Below are 20,654 nucleotides of genomic sequence, written 5' to 3' on the forward strand. Positions count from 1 at the left end.
TTCTATGTTAACTAATGTTGTCTTATTTTAATTTCTTATTTTGTCTTTTATTTTTCTTTTCTTCAGTATGTAAAGCACTTTGAGCTACTTTTTGTATGAAAATGCACTATATAAATAAATGTTGTTGTTGTTGTTGTAGATGGACACATATGGAGTGACTACATGAAGTATACAGAATAAGCAGATTGAAAGCGAGCACACCAAATAACAGTATATAATATATATATATGTATATATAGATATAAAATCCAATGCCTGTCTGTCTGTATGTCTGTCCGCTTTTCACGAGAGAACTACTTAACGGATTTAGATCAGATTTTTTTCTATAATTTGCTTGAACATTCTGGTTAATTTTGTGACTTCTCTCATCTCACTAGGTATCATAGTTCGCTTGCAGGAGCGATTTATTCATGCCAATCTGAGACAGAGGCTGCGGGCCAAAGGGAGGTGGAAGCGTGACGTCGGGAGTGGCCCTATTCACTCACGCGCCAGCCTCCGTTTGAGTCGGTCTACCTCTTGCAACGTTTTGGAGGGTGCCTTGCCTCCGCTTTGCTAGCGATACCTGTTTGTTTATTGATTTTTTTAAAGTTTGTCCTGTTTCACTACTACACATGCGGATCCGCGGGAACAGCTAGTGGTAGATAAAGATGAGTCTATGAATTCAGCTACACAGAAAGGTAATACATGAAATGATAAAGCTTTAGATTAACAGTGCCTTCAGAAAGTATTCAGACTGTTTCACTTGTTCACATTTTGTTATGATGCACCATAATGGTAAAATCATTTATATTAATTTTTTCCCCAATTCAAGCAGCACATAGTACCCCAGAATGCCCATCCATCCATACATTTTCTGCCAATTATCCAGATCCAGGTCTTGGGGTTATTTAGCTGCACATTTAGACAAGCAATTAAGAGAAGACTGGACGTGTTTGACTGAAGACGCTTCAGATACATTATGGGAATAAGATGGCCAAAAACAATTTGTAATGAGAATTTGTGAGAAAAGACTTGTCAAATGGAGCTGAGCGAAATAGGTGTATCGAGAATTATAAGATGGATAGGACATGTATGGCACTTGGATGACTCAAGGACAGCAAGAAGAGTGGAAATATGGTTTCCAGTGGAAAGGAGTAGAGCAGGAAAGCCAAGAAAAAAACTGAAGGATATGGTGATAGAGGAAACAAGGGACAGAGGAGCAAGGGGAAGAAACATGGAGGGAGTGGCACAGGATAGAGAGAAGTGGGGGGGACGCAGCACCGAAGACGATAGAAGTGTGGCTAACTAACTAAGGTGACGGGTGCAGCAGTCTAAGCAAAGATGTACAGACATCCCTTTTCCCCGCCACCTCCTCATTCTTCTCCTTTCGGGGGATACAGAGGTGTTCCTAGGCCAGCTGAGAGATATAATCTATTCAGTGTGTCCTTGGTCTGCCCTGAGCTCTTCTCCCAGATGGACATACCCAAAAAAGCTCCCCAGGGAGGTGTCCAGGAGGCATCCTTAGCAAATAATCTCAACTGGATTCTTTCGATGTGGTGGAGTAGCGGCTCTACTTTGAGCTACTCCTGAAAATGTACACTTCTCATCCTGCCTCTAAGGCTGAACCCTGATATCCTGTGAAGGAAACTTATTTCCTCTTTGGTGCGGTGAAAGTCAATAAGCAGTTCCTTGGTTTTGCTGATGTTAAGGTGCAGACAATCCTTGTTGCACCAAGAAACAAACTTCTTCCCCTGACTTCTCTCTTTTCTCATTTCCTCTTATCAATAAATCCCATAAGTGCAGAATTAGCATATGACAATAAGCATTATATGGTGTTTAGCCTACCCTTCACCCCTCACTGGTAGAATACTCTTTACTTTTTAAAACACAGCTGCATTAATCCATCCATCCATTATCCAACCTGCTATATCCTATCTACAGGGTCACGGGGGTCTGCTGGAGCTAATCCCAGCCAACACAGGGCACAAGGCAGGAAACAAACCCCGGGCAGGGTGCCAGCCCACCACAGGGCGCACACACAGACACCAAGCACACACTAGGGACAATTTAGAATTGCCAATCAACCTAACCTGCATGTCTTTGGACTGTGGGAGGAAACCGGAGCACCCGGATGAAACCCACGCAGACACGGGGAGAACATGCAAACTCCGCACAGGATGTTTGGATCTATCCCAACAGATATTGCAGAATTTGACTGGACTACATGAGTTATCAGATACTCACTTCTAAGACCACTTGGGAGGTCAAGGATGGATCCTGGTATCCCAGTTCTGGGCTTACTCTCCACTAACTCTAACCCTCAATATTCATTATTTGCTGCATTAAGTTAGATCCTTTGCCTAGGGTAGGCTGGCCAGAAGCACAATGCTTCAGATAATATTGAACTGCATGTATACATGACAATAAACTTGAATTGACTTGATGCATGCAAGAATCTCCACTGAGCTGAGGTCCTGGATGTTTTTGAGTTGCTAGGACCTAGACATGACTAATTCACAGTTCTTTGAGATCTCTCCACTCTTTTAATCTTTAGTCAAGTTAGAATTTCTTTGTTTAGTTATTCTGGTATTAATCTGAGAGAGATTTGTGGTTTATCATAATGTATTAGTATACACTCACTGAGCAAATTATGAGGAATAAAAGCTTATACATGTAATTATCTAATCAACCACTCACGTGGCAGCAGTGCAATGCATAAAACCACGCAGAGACAAGTCACATCAAACAGGAGAATGGGGGAAAAAATGATCTCAGCAATATTAACCACAGCATTGGATAATGGATGGATGATTGCTAGTGCCAGATAGGCAGGTCTGAGTGTTTCTGTAACTACTGATCTCCTTCTAATAGTCTCTATAGAGTTTGCACAGAATGGCTGCAAAAACAAAAACAAAAACATCCAGTGAGCAGCAGTTCTGTGGATGGAAATGCCTTGTTGATGAGATAGGGGTCAAAGAAGAATGGTCAGACTTGTTCAAGCTGACAGAAAGGGTACAGTAACTCAGATAACCATTGTGGTACAACTGTGGTAAGCAGAAATGCATATCAGACCACCTCAGGTTCCACTCCTGACGGCCAACAACAGAAAGCTGAGTAGAAAGAGACTCACCAAAACTGCATAGTTGAAGACTGAAATAATGTGGCCTGGTCTGATCAATCTCAAATTCTGCTGAAGCACACAGATGGTGGGGCCAAAGATGAATCCATGCACCTAACCTGCCTTGTGTCAACAGTCCAGGCTGCGGCTGGTGGTGGTGTAATGATGTACTATTTTCTTGGCACACTTTTAACTTGTTAATACCAGTCTATTATCTTTTGAATGACATGGCTAAATTGAGTATAGTTGCTGACTATGTGCATCCCCTTCATGGCCACATTCCATCTTCTAATGGCTACTTCTAGCATGATAATGCATCATGTCACAAAGCAAAACTCTTCTCCCTCTGGTTTCATGAACATGACAATCAGCTCAGTGGTCCTCAGTGGCCTTTTCAGTTATCAGATTTGACCCTAATATACCATCTGTGGGACGTGGTAGAATGGGAGATTTGCAGCATTAATGTGCCACTGACACATCTGCAGACAATGCATGATACAATCAAGTTAGCATATACTAAAATTTCAAAGGAATCTTATGGAATCCATGCCATGAAAAACTGGGGCAGTTCTGCAAGCAAAAGGAGGCCCTACCCACTATTAGTAGTGTTCCATAGAATTTACTCATTCAGTGCATATTTATTTATTGAGGTTATCCCCCTAGGGACACAAAGTGCTACATTGTTCTTACTGCCCAAACAAGTTATGAATTACCCCTACAATTAATAATTTGGTATGCTCTGCAACCATAATTCATCCAAAACGGGGAAGAACAAAAAGCACGCTTACCACCCCTAAAGATTTTTCTTCAGTTGGAATAAAGCTTCCTTTATGCCCCTTACCCTTCTACATTACTTCAACATTTTGTAACAAAAGAGTCGTATAAATGTTAAGCAGTATTAAATAATCCAAGTAAAATCTGAAGATATGACTTGCTTTCTACATGTTCTGTGTTCCAGGAAGCAACCGTGCTTCTGTTCAAACGGAAGAGCACCATTCACTCGCTGCGGTTTAACAATGAAACTACATTTCCCATAAGTCACTGCTGCATTCCCCTATTCACCCAGGGCTCGGAAGTCGTTTTGGCGCGCGCTGCGTTGATACCGCCATCTTTCTTTTTTAGCATTTAGTCTACGGGAGGGCTCTCTTTAGCACGAGCAGGCGCTGAATGAATTAAAACCACTTTTGCAGGCTGAAAGGAGCGAAAACGAGCACGGCTTAAACAAAACGCCGAAAGGTTATTTTAGTTGATTTGGGGCACTTGTTTCGGGAGGGTCCCTTATTGTTTTACTTCGGCTTTCGGAGTATTTTCCAAGTAGTGAATTTTGGGCTTTTTTCACACTTTAACGCTTTTTGTGTGTGTGATGGCGACTGTTACCCCTATGCGTTCTGCCGGGACTCCCCGGACAAGCAGCGCTAGCACCCCACTATCCCCGACCCGCATCACCCGGCTGCAGGAGAAAGAGGAGCTCCGGCACCTCAACGACCGTCTGGCCGTTTACATCGACCGTGTGCGGGCTCTGGAACTGGAGAATGACCGGCTCATGGTGAAGGTGTCCGAGAAGGAGGAGGTGACAACACGCGAGGTAAGAAGGCCGCTCTTAACCGAGAGAAGTGTTATTAAAATAACGGGGAAAATCCACGTGCCTCCTCAGCGGAATGCCCGGCTTCAGGACTGCCTAATGTTTGCAAACTCGAGCGTTTGACGGCGTAGGCGCGACGAGTCGTTCACGCTTCGCTCCATTTTGTGGGGACGGCAGTCGATTTGTATTGTGAGGTGTTAACTCTCAGTGAACCAGATCGGATTAAGGCGGTGGTTGCACGTGCTTACGAAAACGTAAATGATAAGGTGAATTAAAACTCGGTGATCGTAGCAAAAGTGTTGCGCGGCTTGACGGATGGGCAAACAGTTAAGTTTATTATTGCCGCCTTTCGTGATATCACAGAGAGCAGCCTCTTACCCGTCAACAGTTAGCACGATCCCTATGGAGATCCTGTGACTTTTTAAGTTGTTTTTCGATTGAGAATCATATATTGGATTAGGCAGACGTATTCGTTTTGAAATAATTTAACTGGGATAAGTTTTACGTTTTTATTTTGCTACTGTTGCGAACTATCATGTTCAAAATCACTTTTTAATGTAATGTGGCTACAGAAGATTAACAGAAAAAGCCTAATTTAAGCGATAAGGCATATGCCGTAAACTAAAGAGATAATGACTATGTACAAGTTTGCATGTTCGTTGTATATTTGTTTTTCTTTTCATTTGTGTCAAAGTATCAAGATCTTGGTCGCCTTCCCTAGATATGGGTTGGAAAGACGTTTTTGTGAGTGATCAGGACTATTCTTTTTAGTATTTTACATCGCCAGTTTTAAGAGATTATGATTTATGATCTCATCCTGTTCCTGGCGGGTTTCCACCCACAGTACCGTTGTTTAGGTGATGAATTCTAAATTGGTCCAATCCGTAACAGATTGTGCCCTGTAATCGTCCCTGCCATAATTTGGAAAATTGTATACACATTTGTTTGTTTTTATTTTTTTTTCTTTGTTTATATTTTTGGATTGGGTGTGTCATTAAAAAAAATCTGGCGTCTCGTATTGAACCCGCATATGGGTTATTACGTTAACTTTTATTGATGTTCAAATCATGAGATAAGATTTAATATCTCTGGGTGTTTAAGCGCAATCAGTTTTTGCCCCTCCTACCCATTTGATTGGCTTTGATCGGTGTGACGAGAATGGCGCCGTCAGAGGGGTGATAAGCTATTGGAGTTAGTATCTAAACGCTTGCAGAACAGAGATCAGCCAAAACACCTTTTTTATACAATGGGATAGTACTTGCTAGTTTCCACATTTAAGGAATTTCCGCAATGTGCAGAGATTTTCGAAAAAATGTGCCACGGGCGTACGTGTATAGGCACTTCCTGAAGCTCTCGAGGATAATTATCAGGTCCTGGCGATTTGTTAGATTTCAGCTGACATTAGCTTTTCATATCTTAATACTGAGTATACTTTATGAACCCTCACTGGTCCATTAACTTGGATATTTTGCCTGAAGTAGACTGACCAGGAGCACAGTGCTTTAGACAATATTTTGCTATGTATATCTAACAATAAACATGAGTTGATTCATGCAAAAATCTCCACTGAGCCTGGGTGCCGGACTTTTTTTTTTTTTTATTAAACCCACTAAAGCATAGACATGTCCCATTCCCAGTTCTTAGCCTTTTGAGATACCACATAGAGCAGCCTTTCAGTCAACAGTTGGCACAATTCCTGTGGATATTTTTTTTCTGAATGATGATAGATTTGAATTTTTGGTTGGGATATTGCATTATATCACATAATCTAATATATGGGACAATGCAGGCATGGTATGTTTTGAAATAATTTAGCAATTCTGACAAATTTTATACTCATTTATCATCTGGTGTTGAAGTTGTTTATTCAGGCATAGTTTGGTTATAAATAATTAACAGAAAAAGCACAATTTAACAGGTAAAGTGTGCAGCAAATTAATGACATACATTATTTTCTCTTTGCATTTATTTTTGATTTAAGTTATGTCATTTGGATACATTTCCTCTTCTGTGTGCTTTCTCAAAACAATTTTATTATTTGTATTTTTAGATTGGATGTGTCGTTAATGAAACTTTGTGTCTCGTTTTATGCTATAAAAGGGTTTTCCATTAACTTTATTGATGTTCAGATTATGAGATAAAGATTTAATACATCTGGTATTTGGCCTTCTTGCCCTTTTTATTGGCTTTAATTAGTGCTATGAGCTTAGAGCAGTCAGAGGGTTGCAGGGCTGTTGCAGTTAGTATTTCAGCACTTGCGGAATAGGGTGGCTAGGCAGCTAATTACACCACTAACAAGTGTATATTTAACAGCAACTGCAAATCCGTGTTTTAAACTTTTCATGTAAGCACCTCGTCAGGACTGGCATGATATACTCAATTCTTATTGACTTTTGTCTGTAAATCTATCAAGTCTGTTATATTTTGATTATCCCCTTGCTTTTCAAAATGCCTTTATACTGTCAATATTTTGATCTTGAAGGGATCTGATTGTCAATCACAACTTTCAGTGTTACAGCACTGTTGACAAAATTAGCTTAATGTTAATTTTGTCATATAAGAAATAACACACATATATCAATAAGTAGATCTGTAACTGAGGTTATGTTGGGTACTTTCAAATTGTACTTTAAAAACTTTAATTTAAATTGGGGTGCAGTAGTCGAATATGTCATCCCTTTAATATGTATTAATGTACTAATGTTAACTTGTAAACTATTGTGTTCTTATTTGTTCAATGCAAAAAGGTGGCACCGGGTATATACAACAGGAATCTGACCTTTGTTTATGGAAGCATACTACATTTTCAAAAAAATAAATAAATTTTTTTTTTTTTGCTGTGTGTGTGAACATTTTCCACAATAACCTTAATGATAATACACAACCAACATATACACTGCATAGCAACTTTGAATGTGGAAGATTACTATTAGTATAGATTAATAGCTGTGTTCTGCAAAAATGTTTCCAGATGCATCAGTGCACTTTATTGTATTGGGACTTAATGAATTTTTCTGCGTACAATTTCAAGTTTATATTTCATAATTGCAAATGTTCTGAAGTAGGATTGAATGCCCGAGAGTCCTGGGATGTAGAAGAGTGAAATCAAGTCATTATTTTAAAGTTAATAATATGTTTTATTTATATAGTACCTTTCACATGTTCAAAGCAGTTAAATAGCAGGGTATATGTAACATTGGATGCAAATATTTTCTGCATAGAACACTAAACAGAAAAATACAGGACATACAAAGCATTAAATAATAAGATAAAAAAGGGTAAAAGAAAAAAGTTGATTAAAACATTTATTTTAGTTTTGCAAGTTTAAATGCTTGTTGGATAACAGCATTTAAAAAAAAATATGTATATGTATGTGTGTTTTTTAAAAAAAAAAAAAAAAAAATCCTGGGACGAGATGTGACTTTTTCAGAGAGAGAATTTCAAGTTTCATGAGACTTTATGCCAAGAGATTTAACCACGCCCAGGGCCGGAAATAAAACAACAACATTTATATAGCACATTTTCATACAAATAGTGTAGATCAAAGTGCTTTACATGATGAAGAAAGAGAAAAAGACAAAGTAAGAATTAAAATAAGACAAAACTCATTAACATAGAATTAAAGTAAGGTCCGATGGCCAGGGAGGACAGAAAAAACAAAAAAAAACTCCAGACGGCTGGAGAAAAAATAAAATCTGCAGGGCTTTCGAGACCATGAGACCGGCCAGCCCCCTCTAGGCGTTCTACTTAACATAAATGATCAGTCCTCATTGTATTCAGGGTTCTCATGGAAGGACTTGATGATGATGGTCATGTGGACTTCTGGCCTTTAATCCATCAATGTAGGAACATCACGGTGCTTTGATTAGGAGGTGGTGGCGCAGGTCGCCACCACAGAAAACCGGGAAACGAACAGAAGAGAGAGTAGGGGTTAGTATGGATTTTGTCGCCACCATGAATAGTTATGATAATTAAATATACAGAGCATCAGGATTAAACTAAAATGAAGTTATGAGAAAGCCATGTTTTCAGCAGTGTTTTAAAGTGCTCCACTGTATTAGCCTGGCAAATTCCTATTGGCAGGCTATTCCAGATTTTAGGTGCATATCAGCAGAAGGCCGCCTCATCACATCTTTTAAGCTTAGCTCTTGGAATTCTAAGCAGACACTCATAAAATACAAAGAGTAGATGACAAAGTAGAACGTCGAGGTTCAAAAACGGTGGTGTGGTACAAATTCAGAGCAGGTTAGAGATAATGAAAATACTGAAATTCGAAAGTCTCAAAAAATGTTAGTAAAGATCGCATTGGCACAAACAAACGGAAATTATTACTCTGTGAAATAACGGAACAACGAAAAGAGATTGAGTATGTTGTTCGGATTTAAGCTTTAAGTCAGAGACTTGTGTGTGTGTATATATATATAGAGAGAGAGATATATATCTCTCTCTATCTATAGATATATATATATCTATAGATAGATATATATATATATATCGTTTTCCCCTGTGCCAAATTCAAAGTCCATCCCATCCCCCACGCCTGCCAAAGAGGCCAAACTATCATCTGCTAGAATAACTTTCGACCTATGCCCGACCACTTTCCTCAACCCAGAATTACCTGTAAAAATTAGGATTTTATATATATATATATATATATATATATATATATATATATATATATATATATATATATATATATATATATATATATATAAAGTTTGGAGTCTCTGGTTAGCCTAACTAGATAGAGAGCATTTTATTTGTCCTTGTATTTATATCATGATTAACAGGGGTTTAGATCCAGGTCCTCCCTTTGTGCGTTTGCATCTTCCTTCCAAATCCATGTTGGTTTTCTCCCACAGTCCAAAGACATGCAGCTTAGGTGGACTGGCGATGCTAAGTTGCTAACCCCAACCCTGCTCAGGATAAAGTGGGTTTGGCAGTTGATTGGATGGACAAACACACCAGAGACTAAAGATAAGAATAGCCGTCAAAGTCGCAGCAAGGCAGGCAGTTTCAAAGCACATTGTTGTAGGTATAAAGGTATGACATGCATTTCTGCAAGACATTGGAGAAAACCTGGTTTTGATTATTCAAGTTAAACTTTTATTATTTTAATCACAAACATGTGTCTGGTTTCTCATTGTTTGGCATGTATTTAGGTTGTAGGTGACACTTGGGCACACATTCTTTAGAGGGTATTACACATACTGGCATATCCTAGATTGCTATGAAACTTTTGCGTCTTTTAGCTCTTTAAGCATCTGTTATTGGGACAAGTGAATTATTATCTATTATTACCCTTGCCTCTACATACTTTTACATATATCGAATAAATTTTCAAGTTTGAAGTATAACTTGAATATTCTGGGTATTTATCTTGTTTTGGCCAATGTGTTCTTTGTTTTATTTCTATAGAATGATTAGATTTAAATTTCATAACATTTTTTCCATGTGAAAATGGACATTTCTCATTAATTAAAAATCCTGCAGTTATAATAGAGAATAAATAAAGGAGTTGAAAACCATGTATCATATATAACCAAAAATTTAACATTTAAGTTTAGTTAATCATATTTATTTATCCTGCTCATGGGGGAGAATAATTAGCAAAATCATTAATTTTATTTTGTACTTCGGGTGCTTACCAGTGGACTTTATAGAGTTTTCATAAGAATGCTGTTCGAGTGTTGTTAGAGTCTAACAGGTGGCATTAATGTGTAGAAAATTGTAAAACTTTTCCATAGATACTTAAACATAACCTTTTTTTATCGTCTTTTTTTTTTTTTTTCCTTGTTTAACAAGAAGGCTCTGCTGTTCCCTTTGCTTTAGAGAGATTTCTTTGTTATAAGAAACAGATACAGAGTGAAGTTTTTTTATTTTTTCAAATGTTAAAAATGAGTTTTTTGTATCATTTGCAATCGTAAGACTTGTTTCTGGTATAATCATCTATAGGTAATTATTCTAAAGTCAGGATTGTGTCATTCTCAGTTTTGGTATTAATGTTTGGGTGGGGCTTTCATTTTTGTCTGTTGAATTCCCCAGCTTAGGCCTTGGCCTATTGAGTGCCTTTCCTGGTTTGGATCAGTGCCAGGTTATAGAGGCCCAACTCCCATATTTTTTTGGCTTGTTTTCAAATTTGGTGTTAAACTTGCATACAGTGGATTGAAAGATCAAACTAAACATATTTGAAAATGTGAAGACTATTTCTTAATATGGAATTGCTTGTACTTGAGTTTTGCATGCACAGATCACAGTAGGTGATTCATTCATCTTTTATATAACACGCTTTCCAGTGTCCCTCACCACCAGTGGAAGTTTTATAACTTGGTTTGATTATCAGTATTGCAGAGTTTTGTACTGCTGCCTTACAGCCTCAGAATCCTGGATTTAAATCCCAGTCTGACAGGCACAGTCTGCCCAGAGTGGCTATTGGTTTTCTTTGTATTTCTAAATGGAACGAATGAAAGGGAGAGCCTCACATTTTAGTTTTATTGGTCCTATACAAGTGAATGTGCATGTGTCCTAGAATAAATTGGCAGCCCTCCTCGTGTCCACAACTAGTAGGTCAGACTACAACTTCAACCCTTTTGTGTCAGTTGCACTTTCTCTTCCTTCCCAAAAATGTTGTGATTAATTGGTCATTGGCACAGTGTGAGCGAGTGGCAGAGTATGTCGTCGTGGGACTGGCAAAATATTCAGTAGTCCATCTTGAGTGTGATGCTTTGGATTGAATTAAACAGATTTATGAAATGGAAAGAGTGATCATAAACAAAAGGTGAATGTATAGTGAACACTGTGAATGTGTTTTTACAATAGCATATAAATGTACAGTTTAAATTAGGAACTTCAGTAAAATGATTAGTATTCCCCTATTAAAAAGGTCAAGTTCTTGCTGTATTAGGTGATTATTAACTTTTAGGGGGGACCAATGCCAACTTTTTGTATTAAACATACATTAGAACCCGATAGCTTCCATGTTAAAATTAGTTGCGAAATTACTAATATAGTTATTAGAACAACCAATCATTTTTTTCGTCTTTTAAGATTAAAGTTTTGCCATCTTCACACCAATTTGTAAGTACCCCACAAGGTCTCAGTTACAGATCTACTGGTTGATTATTTGTATTTTTGTTGTTTCTTGGAGGACAAAATTGTCATCACTGAAAGGTATCTAGGCTTATAAAACACATTCTTTCAAGATACTTTCTCAATGCGATCTGTGGTCACCAAGATGTCAGGAATGCTTTTGTACACTTTATTTCTATTATTTACACATTATTCACTACTTGTTACTGCTTTTGTATATAAAAGTCTATTAATTATTTTTCTATATATATTTTTCTATGTATATATCACAGCAAAATTAGAAAGATGTTGCACTTAAAGCGTAATTACCTGCTGCAGTACTCTTGGTCACCCTTTAACTTATTTTAATTCCAAATGGCTATCTGGTCTCCCCTTGCCCAATGGTGGGATTTGTTCGTTGAAATACTTGGTTAATTAAAAGTATTAAATGTGTTTTAATTATCTTTATATTCGAAACGATAAACATTAACTGTTAACGTACAATTTGAAAGTCTTAAGAAATACTAGATGTAATGTCTATATACTATACTGTATACATAGTCTTTTGCTTATTTTCTTATGAATGCAGTTTATTAACCTAGATATTTGCCAGATAAACACTAAATTTATCAGTGCCTTACTTCTGGTGTTTGGTTAAGTCACACAAATATTACATTTGCTGAAAAGTGTGTAAAATGCAGTACTCTGTGTCTTTGCATTTGCACAATCTGTTTTTATGATGGTGGTTATGTTGACCCATACAAATGTGATATTCCGTATGTATCTGCCAGCAGTCATTATTTTTTAATTTTGATAGTGTTCAACAATTAAGAACTCACCATTTTCCGGTTTTATATTCCAAACTACATGACTATGCGAACAATAAACCTAGAGCTGGGCGGTATACCGGTTCATACCAAAAACCGTTTATTTTTTTTATGATATGGAGTTTTCTTATACCGGAACACCGGTTTGAACAGCCTAAACAACATTCGGAACGAGGCGCAACGGGAAACTGTTTAAGGGGGGACTTTTTTCACTGCTGCACCGCTAAACAGGCAAGCAACAGTGTACATGCGTTAGAGGAGGTATTGAGTAGTGAAAATGGACAGAGAACATTCCGAAACTGAAGCTGTAGCAGACGATAAAGTTGAACATGATGACACAGAAGAACTTTTGATGAAAAAAGGTGTTGTGTCTGTTGTCTGAAGATACTTTGGTTTTAAAAGTTCGGATGTGGACCATTATGTTCATATGTGTGATTACTGTTTCTATACTACTGGATAATACTGCAAGCCAAGTTGAACTTGTTTTATTTTTTTTTTTTCAATACTGTGTAATGTACCTGGTTACTGTGCAATAGTGTGACGATGCTGGTCCCCTACAGATTCCCTCTTCCCACATAGGTGTCTGTTGAACCAACAACATCGATAGTTATGACGAAGATGAGCTGAGAAATCTCATTGAAAACAGGGGATGGTGGAAAGTGCTCAAGTGCTTTTGTTAAAAACAGTCAAAAGTAAAACCAAAAGTGTCCATTGTGCAGTGTTCAGAAAAATACAGTACCCAAATAAATAGCAAATCCGTAAAACCAGTGAAATGTGGGGATAAAATCCATGATAAATAAATCCGTTAAAATAGAGGTTAAAATGCAGTCTCTCTCCTCGCCCGATCACAGCATACCACCTCCTGTCTCCACGGCTAAGCCTTTGCAGCACAAACTGCTTTCTGCCATCTCCTGTCTTGGCTGCCGCCACACTGCGCAGCTAGTCCATCCGAGGTCGGCACACCTCCCATCTTCCTTTGCTCTCACTCAGTCGCTCCTCAGATGCATTGGGAGGTCTTAAATTTTGCTTGCACCACTCTACTCGCTTAGTCAGTGGGATGAACCAGCCCCTAGATCGCCTCAGCCTGCGCTCCCTCACGGAGCCCCAGCTCGTGCTGCCTTCTCCTTCCTGGTGTCTGGATTGTCTCCCATAATTGCCTTTTCCCTTCTTTAACCTCCTTGTGTTCTATCTTTTCTTTTTTGCTTCCCCATTGTCCTGCCGGCCTATAAAAATACATCTCTGTGGGCACAGCGCCTTATTCACACGCCGCAGTACTAAGTCTAAATGCCTCTTTGGATGGTTGACAATATGTTGTCAAAGTTTTTGTTTAAGTCGCTTGCAAAATTTGTTCAATAAAAAGGTTTGTTGTCAAACTGTCGTGCAATGTGATTCCTTCTCTTCATTAGTGCCCCCCCTCCTTGCAAACTATCACTTTATGAGGCCATACAAACCTTTATTAATACTTGTGTGCACATTAAAATGTTTTTTTGTACAATGCTCATGACAGTGAAATAGGTTATTCTTAGCCAGTCTACTGCAGTAATAGCAGTGGAAAATGTTAACTCATGCATGGAAAAAAAATACCGTTGAATACCGTGAAACCAGTACAATTTTGAAAAATACCGTGATATAGAATTTTGGTCATACCGCCCAGCACTAAATATACCATCAACTTAAAATGTTTCAAAGTAAATTTTTTACTAGGTTCAACTTAGTTTTGGAGAATATAGCAAACCAGCCGAAGCCCGCCGTAGCATATGGTGGTGTAAGATTAGGAACGGAAAACGGTGAGAAAGGAATTCAGAACTGAAAGATGCAGGTTTGAATAGCTGATCTAAGATCTAACCCTAGAAAAAGCCACGTACAACTGACCGTGGCTGAAGACTGGTTGTTAGAATTATTGTGAAGAGTAAACAGCATTGGGATATCAGGTCTGTGCTCCGGTCTTTGGGTATCCGACAGTGCATGTAGAATTTTTGGCCAAGCAGGATTACATGTGAACGTGATAAATAAATGAGGCTATCCGAATTTACATACTATGGCCATGGCATCCTGCTAGTTTTGTTGCATGTACCTTGGACTTCCTGGAAATGTGGATGGTAATATGATCATTTTGCCTACACGTACGTTTTTATTTTCAGCGTTTGCTTGCAGTGTGTCTGACAGTCTTTTGTATTGTTCCACACACATCTTGTTGATCTAATCTGAGATAGTTGAGTCGCGCGCCCTCTGTTTTAACATACGCATCTACGACGTACTGTTGGAATAGTTCACCGCTGGAGTGCAAAATGCTAAATATATTCCTCATTGCTAATCTGTACGCGTAAAATTGGCATTGAGTAAGCCTTCTTCGCTTGGCGGTTCTTTTACCTGGAACATGTTGTAAATCTTTGTGCCAGGCAATGTCTCCGTAAGGGAATAAAAGTGGGTAAACCATAGGATTGCAATTCATATTAAGAGTGGAAATCTGTTTACAGGAGTTGCCTATGGGAGAGATGCAAATGTCCCTTTCGGCAGGCGGTTCGCCATCTTCTCCGACGAAAATCGCTGCAACATTGGTGTGACATGTCGGGGCATTGTAGCATCGTAAATTCTGCCTATGGTTTTCCCTGAAAAGCTTTTGTACAGCTGCTGTTGGATTGGACTGAGTGAATTAAGCGTACTGCAGATGCTTGACGAGAAATGCCGTGTTGGCTGCGTGTGGGCAGGACCGGTTTTGAGGGTGGACATGGGAGGAGAGTTAGAGTTGACGGACGGGGCTCTGTCGTGTGTATCCCATGACGCGGTAGGAGGATCAAAGTTGGCGGGCGGGGCTCTGTCTTACTTGCGCTCACTGTCGTGCGTGCCCTTAGTGAATTATATATAGAGATATATAGAGATATATAGAGATATATAGAGATATATAGAGATATATATAGATATATATATATAAGAGAGAGAGAGAGAGAGAGATATAGATATAGATATAGATATAAATAGATTTTCCTCGGTTTAAACAAACCTTCTTTACTAATTGGAGTGTTTATAGGTCTTCCAAGTATAAATTCATACATTATTTCACGTAGCGACCATTCAACTTTTAAACCTTGTACATAATTCAATAATATATTCATGTCTGAACTCCACTTTTGATTTTACTCTTTGTCTTAGTTGAGCTTCTTTGTGGATATGATGGTTGCACTGATATAGAAATTCTGCATATGCCTGGTATTTCACTTTTGGAACAACACCGGAAATTTTCAATATCCTTTCTCCTTCCACCTCCTTTGATCTTATGACAGTATCATTCCATAAAGCTCCAGTCTTACTTTTCTGTGCAGCCAAAGAATCTATGCTTTTGAATTAGTTTCTTGTGGTTAACAAGATTAATGTCATTCTTAGCAGTAATTCAGTTGCCACAAAAGTAATGTGTATACATTTACAGTTGTAGTTAGTGGAGTAAACAGGACATTTTAGGGATGTAAGAAAATGTGCTTTTTACCACCACCAAAAGTGACTTCCAGCTAATGTAAAGAAAATTAGAAGTCTAAAATTATGGAACCTAATACATACAGAAATCTATTAAAATAGAATTCCAACTTTAAGTTACTCATTTACGTTAAATATTATTTAAGTGAACGTAACTCAGCTTATGGATGCAACAAATATATACCTGTTCCATCTTTTAAAACACAGGCACATTGTTTTTCAGCTACCTTTAATGCATTTACAAGATTTAGCTACTTTTTTTTATGTTCATTAATGTAATTGTAAAAAAGTTACTGTCCAAGTTGTTTTAAAGCAAAATATAAAAATTCAAAGTTTAAACTTTATAGTAAATGTATTATGTGTTTGTTTCTTTGTTAAAGGTAATGGAGAATGTATTCAAAGTTAAATATTCTAGGAGTTTTTATTAGGTATTTCTATATTAACACGGTACCTCAGTAAAAGTGTAACATTCAATGTTGAATTTTTTCCTGCTTCAGCTCACTGGAGTGAAGACATTGTACGAGGCAGAGCTTGCTGATGCCCGGCGTGTTCTGGATGACACGGCAAAAGATAGAGCTAAGCTGCAGATTGATTTTGGGAAGGTCCGTGCTGAGCTTGATGAGCTGAAGAAGAAGTAAGCAATCTCTATATTTTGTAATCCAGTATCTGAAATAGATTAAAATGAGTGGCATGGTGGTGTTTCATAGTAATATTGTAATATTTCTCCTTTTTCTGGTATGCAAGTCTTCTTTTTCTTTCATTATATGTAGCTCCATTTTTTTTTTTAACTGCTTGCGGTGTTCCTTTTTTTACAGAAGCCTGTTTTACTCGTTTGCTTGTAGATTGTAAAAGTAGTATTAGTATTTTTGTACTTCAAGGTTGTAAAGCAGGTTCTTCCAAAGAAGGCAGAACGATTCCTCCAGGATATTCGTTTTTATGTTTTATATGTATTCATTAGTGATTAATCCACAAATCATTACCTGACAGTCCTGATAAAATAAGCAAAAGCGTGATAATGGTTGTTTTAAGTAAATGGTGCTTCAGGAGTCTGCTCATGTAATATTTGAAAATGATTTTGATATCTCCAGTACACAGGTCTTGTGCACAGAAATCGGAAGCTACCGAAGGACTGTAGGTTATTTTTGCTGATTAAATTTGTTTCTGCAGAGTTGTGTGGTTACAAGTAAACTGTTTACATTATCACTAAGGAAGTGCTACATCTCTATCTGTTTGTGGTGTGTGGTTAAGTACTCACCCTGATTCATTTGAAGCTTGGAGTGCTGTAATTGACTTTTCCAAAATATACATAAGAAAACCTTCAGTGGTATCATTTGTACAAGTAATGTGGAAGTCTTAGCCTACAAATAGTTACAACACCTTGTAATAAGTCGGTAGATTTTTGAATTTTATTTGAAATACACAATCATGTATTTTTAATAAGATGTCATATTTTGGTAGTTGAGTAAGAAAATGCGTAGTATTTGTAAAGCCATAATATATTGAAGTCTCACTAAATTGAAGAAACTGGGAGTCATGATATATTCAACAGTATTAGTTTTTCTTTTAATTAGGCTGCCATACGAATCAACCCTCACTCTACCATAAAGAATTAGTAGCTTTCCAGACTAAGACATGTAGATGTAATAAACTTATAAATGAAGTTTTTAATCTATGAAACTAAACTTGTATTGCTTCATATTTAGATTTTTGTATTTTTCTTTAATTTATCTATTTTTTTTTAAATTGGATATTTTGCCATAGTTTGCTTCTTAATTATTATACTTTAATGTAAATGATGTCTAATATACAGTGAATGTCTTATTTTTTTTTTCTCAGCTATAAAAAAAAGGAAGGGGACTTGGCTGCAGCTCTGGCCCGCAACAGGGAGTTAGAGGCTTTGTATAACAAAAGTGAAGCCAGCCTCAATACTGCTCTAAGTGAAAACCGTAATCTAGAAGCAGAAGTTGCTGACCTGAAAGCTCAGCTGGCCAAGGTAAGACCCTTTTTCTCTTCTCATTTTTTCACTTTGCTTCTCCTTCAGTCTCATTAAATTGTCTTCCATCTTTCTTTCCTTATCTGTTTGTCATTCAGGCCGAAGAAGCCCACAGTGTTGCCAAAGCGCAGCTGGAAGCTGAAACACTGAAAAGAGTAGACCTGGAAAACCGTTGCCAGAGCCAGTCGGAGGAGATAGATTTCAGAAAGAGCCTGTTTGAGGAGGTGTTTATTGGCTGCTTGTTATGTTCCTTTTTGGGAGGCTGTTTGGTGTAGTGGTTAAGGGTTTGGGCTTTACTTAAAGGTAAAAATGGGACATTGCATTGATAATAATCTTAAATTTATTTTGTGTAGACAATACTCCTGTGCATTTCTGTAGATTGATTAGGATATTCTAGTCAGATTTCATATTTTTGATGTTCCTTCAAGTTTATTGCTGAAGCATACAGTGGGTAATATTATTTTGTTGGTTTTGATATGATGACCAATTTCTTAATAAAATGCATGTTTTCATGTTTTCAGGAAGTGAGGGAGACACGTAGACGTCATGAAAAGAGGCTTGTGGAGGTGGACAGTGGAAGACAGCAAGAATATGAATTTAAGCTTGCTGAAGCTCTGCAGGATCTAAGAAGGCAGCATGATGAACAAGTGGCAATTTACAAACAGGAGCTGGAGAACACCTTCCAGTCCAAGGTAAATTATTTTCAGCTTGGACTTTTTAATTAATTCAATTCATTAATTTATAAAAAGAAATTCGGTATTAGTTACAGGAGTTTTCAAAGACCGATTGTAGAATAATTTAAAAGTATTTAATAGCTTTTTACCTATGTGTACCTTCAGTGTTCCTTGTGTGCATTTCCTTGGTATCTTTGTGTGTCTGAACCTGTCTTGCCTGGCACTCCATCTGTTAAGTGCATTCATGTAAAGCCTGCTTCTCAGACTGTTGTCATTTCGAGGTGCCTTGTTTGTCTCCTGTCTGTTTTCAGACCGCCACCAGTAGTAGAAGGGCCCCCCTCCATTATCCACTGTGAAAACGTTATTCACATTCTTGCGAATACTTTCCATCTTTGAAGGTGACCTCAGTTTGCCTGTTACGCCTTTACTCTTCTTCGTCAATCTCAACCTCTTTTTATTGGCACTTCTCTTTCCATGGTATCACCAAAGCGAGGTTGACCAGTGAGATCAAACACAATCTGACCAATCATTTTTCTTAGAGAGACTGGACACACACAGACTGGAATGTTTTATTGTATCATAGATTATAGTGATCATTTGCATAACTTTACAAATGACAGGTAGAGAGCCAGGGTGCCACTCTGGTCAGCTAAGAACAGGCAACTGAGGCTAAAATTGGACAGTAGAAGATTGAGAGAAAATTTCTTGGTCTGGTGAGGCTTGATTTCTGTTGCAAAATTCAAATGGTAGGGTCAGAATTTGTTGTCTGCAACATTGAAAGCATGGATCTATCCTGCCTTTTATCAATGGTTCAGGCTGGTGCTGGTGGTGGCAATGTAATGGTGTAGGAGATATTTTCTTGGCTGAGGCTACAGTTTGCACAGGTTCACCCAAATCAGACAACCGAAGACTGGAAAATGTTGCCTGGTCTGATGAGTCTCGATTTCTTCTGCAATATTCAGATGGTAGGGGCAGAATTTGGTGTCAACAACATTAAAGTATGGATCCATCCTGCCTTGTATCAACTGTTCCGGCTTGGTGGTGGTGTAATGGTGTGGAGGATATTCTGTTGGTGCACTTTGGACTCCTGAGTACCAGTTGAGCATTGCTTAAATGCTACAGCCTACCTGAGTGTTGTTGCTGAGCATATCCATTCCTTTATGACCAATGTTTACCCATCTTCTTTTGGCTCCTTCCAACAGGATAATGCACCACATTACAAAGCTCAGATCATCTTAAACTGGTTTCTTGAACATGTCAAATGAGTTCACTATACTCGCATGGCCTCCGCGGTCACCAGTCTTAATCCAAAAGAGCACCTTTGGAATATAGTGGAATGTGTGATTCACATTATGGATGTGCAGCCAACAAATCAGCAGCAGCTTCGTGATGCTATCATGTTAATACAGACCAATGTCTGTGAAGAATGATTTTAGTACCTTGTTGAATGTATGCTACTAAGAATTACGGCAGTTCTAAAGGCAAAAGGGTATCCAATCCTTAGAGGAGGGTGTACCTAATAAAGTGGCTGGTGAGTGTATCTCAAATGTTGTAATTTGTCTTGGATAAGGGTATCAGTCACATAAAAATAAATTAAACAAAAGATGTATTTATATGTAAACTGTGTTCTGTGATACTTTAAGGATTCTTCATTACCAATCAGAGGTGACCTTTTAATTGCTCAAATGTAAATTTGGCACTTAAGCAGTGACATATCAACCTGCTTTATACCCTCCCCCAAACAAGTATCACTACTAAATATTTACAACATTTACAACAGAAAAGTTATTTTATCAGAGTTAGTGTTCAATAAATGAACACTTACTGCAGGCTGAAACTAACCAATAAAAGTAGATGGGCATCTTTTATGGTAGTTTTTTTTTTACTTGCTTTCTAATTAAATTTAATATTTTCACTGCTTTGGAGCACATACTTTCATGGCCTA

The 20,654-nt window shown here is 37.9% G+C and overlaps 1 protein-coding gene across 1 annotated transcript in view; it reads left to right on the forward strand.

Moving 5' to 3' along the window:
- The first annotated feature begins 4,194 nt into the window (after positions 1-4,194).
- The window catches only part of lmnb2 (lamin B2), a 34,590-nt gene continuing 18,130 nt past the window's right edge, over positions 4,195-20,654 (forward strand). Inside the window, exons 1-5 of the mRNA XM_039767058.1 lie at positions 4,195-4,682; positions 16,540-16,676; positions 17,879-18,035; positions 18,134-18,259; positions 18,557-18,727. Of these exons, the coding sequence (XP_039622992.1) occupies positions 4,461-4,682; positions 16,540-16,676; positions 17,879-18,035; positions 18,134-18,259; positions 18,557-18,727 (813 nt within the window). The 5' untranslated portion in view covers positions 4,195-4,460. The remainder of the gene's footprint in view (positions 4,683-16,539; positions 16,677-17,878; positions 18,036-18,133; positions 18,260-18,556; positions 18,728-20,654) is intronic.

The sequence above is a fragment of the Polypterus senegalus genome, chromosome 10 (genome assembly GCF_016835505.1).
Source record: "Polypterus senegalus isolate Bchr_013 chromosome 10, ASM1683550v1, whole genome shotgun sequence".
Classification (NCBI taxonomy): Eukaryota; Metazoa; Chordata; class Cladistia; order Polypteriformes; family Polypteridae; genus Polypterus; species Polypterus senegalus.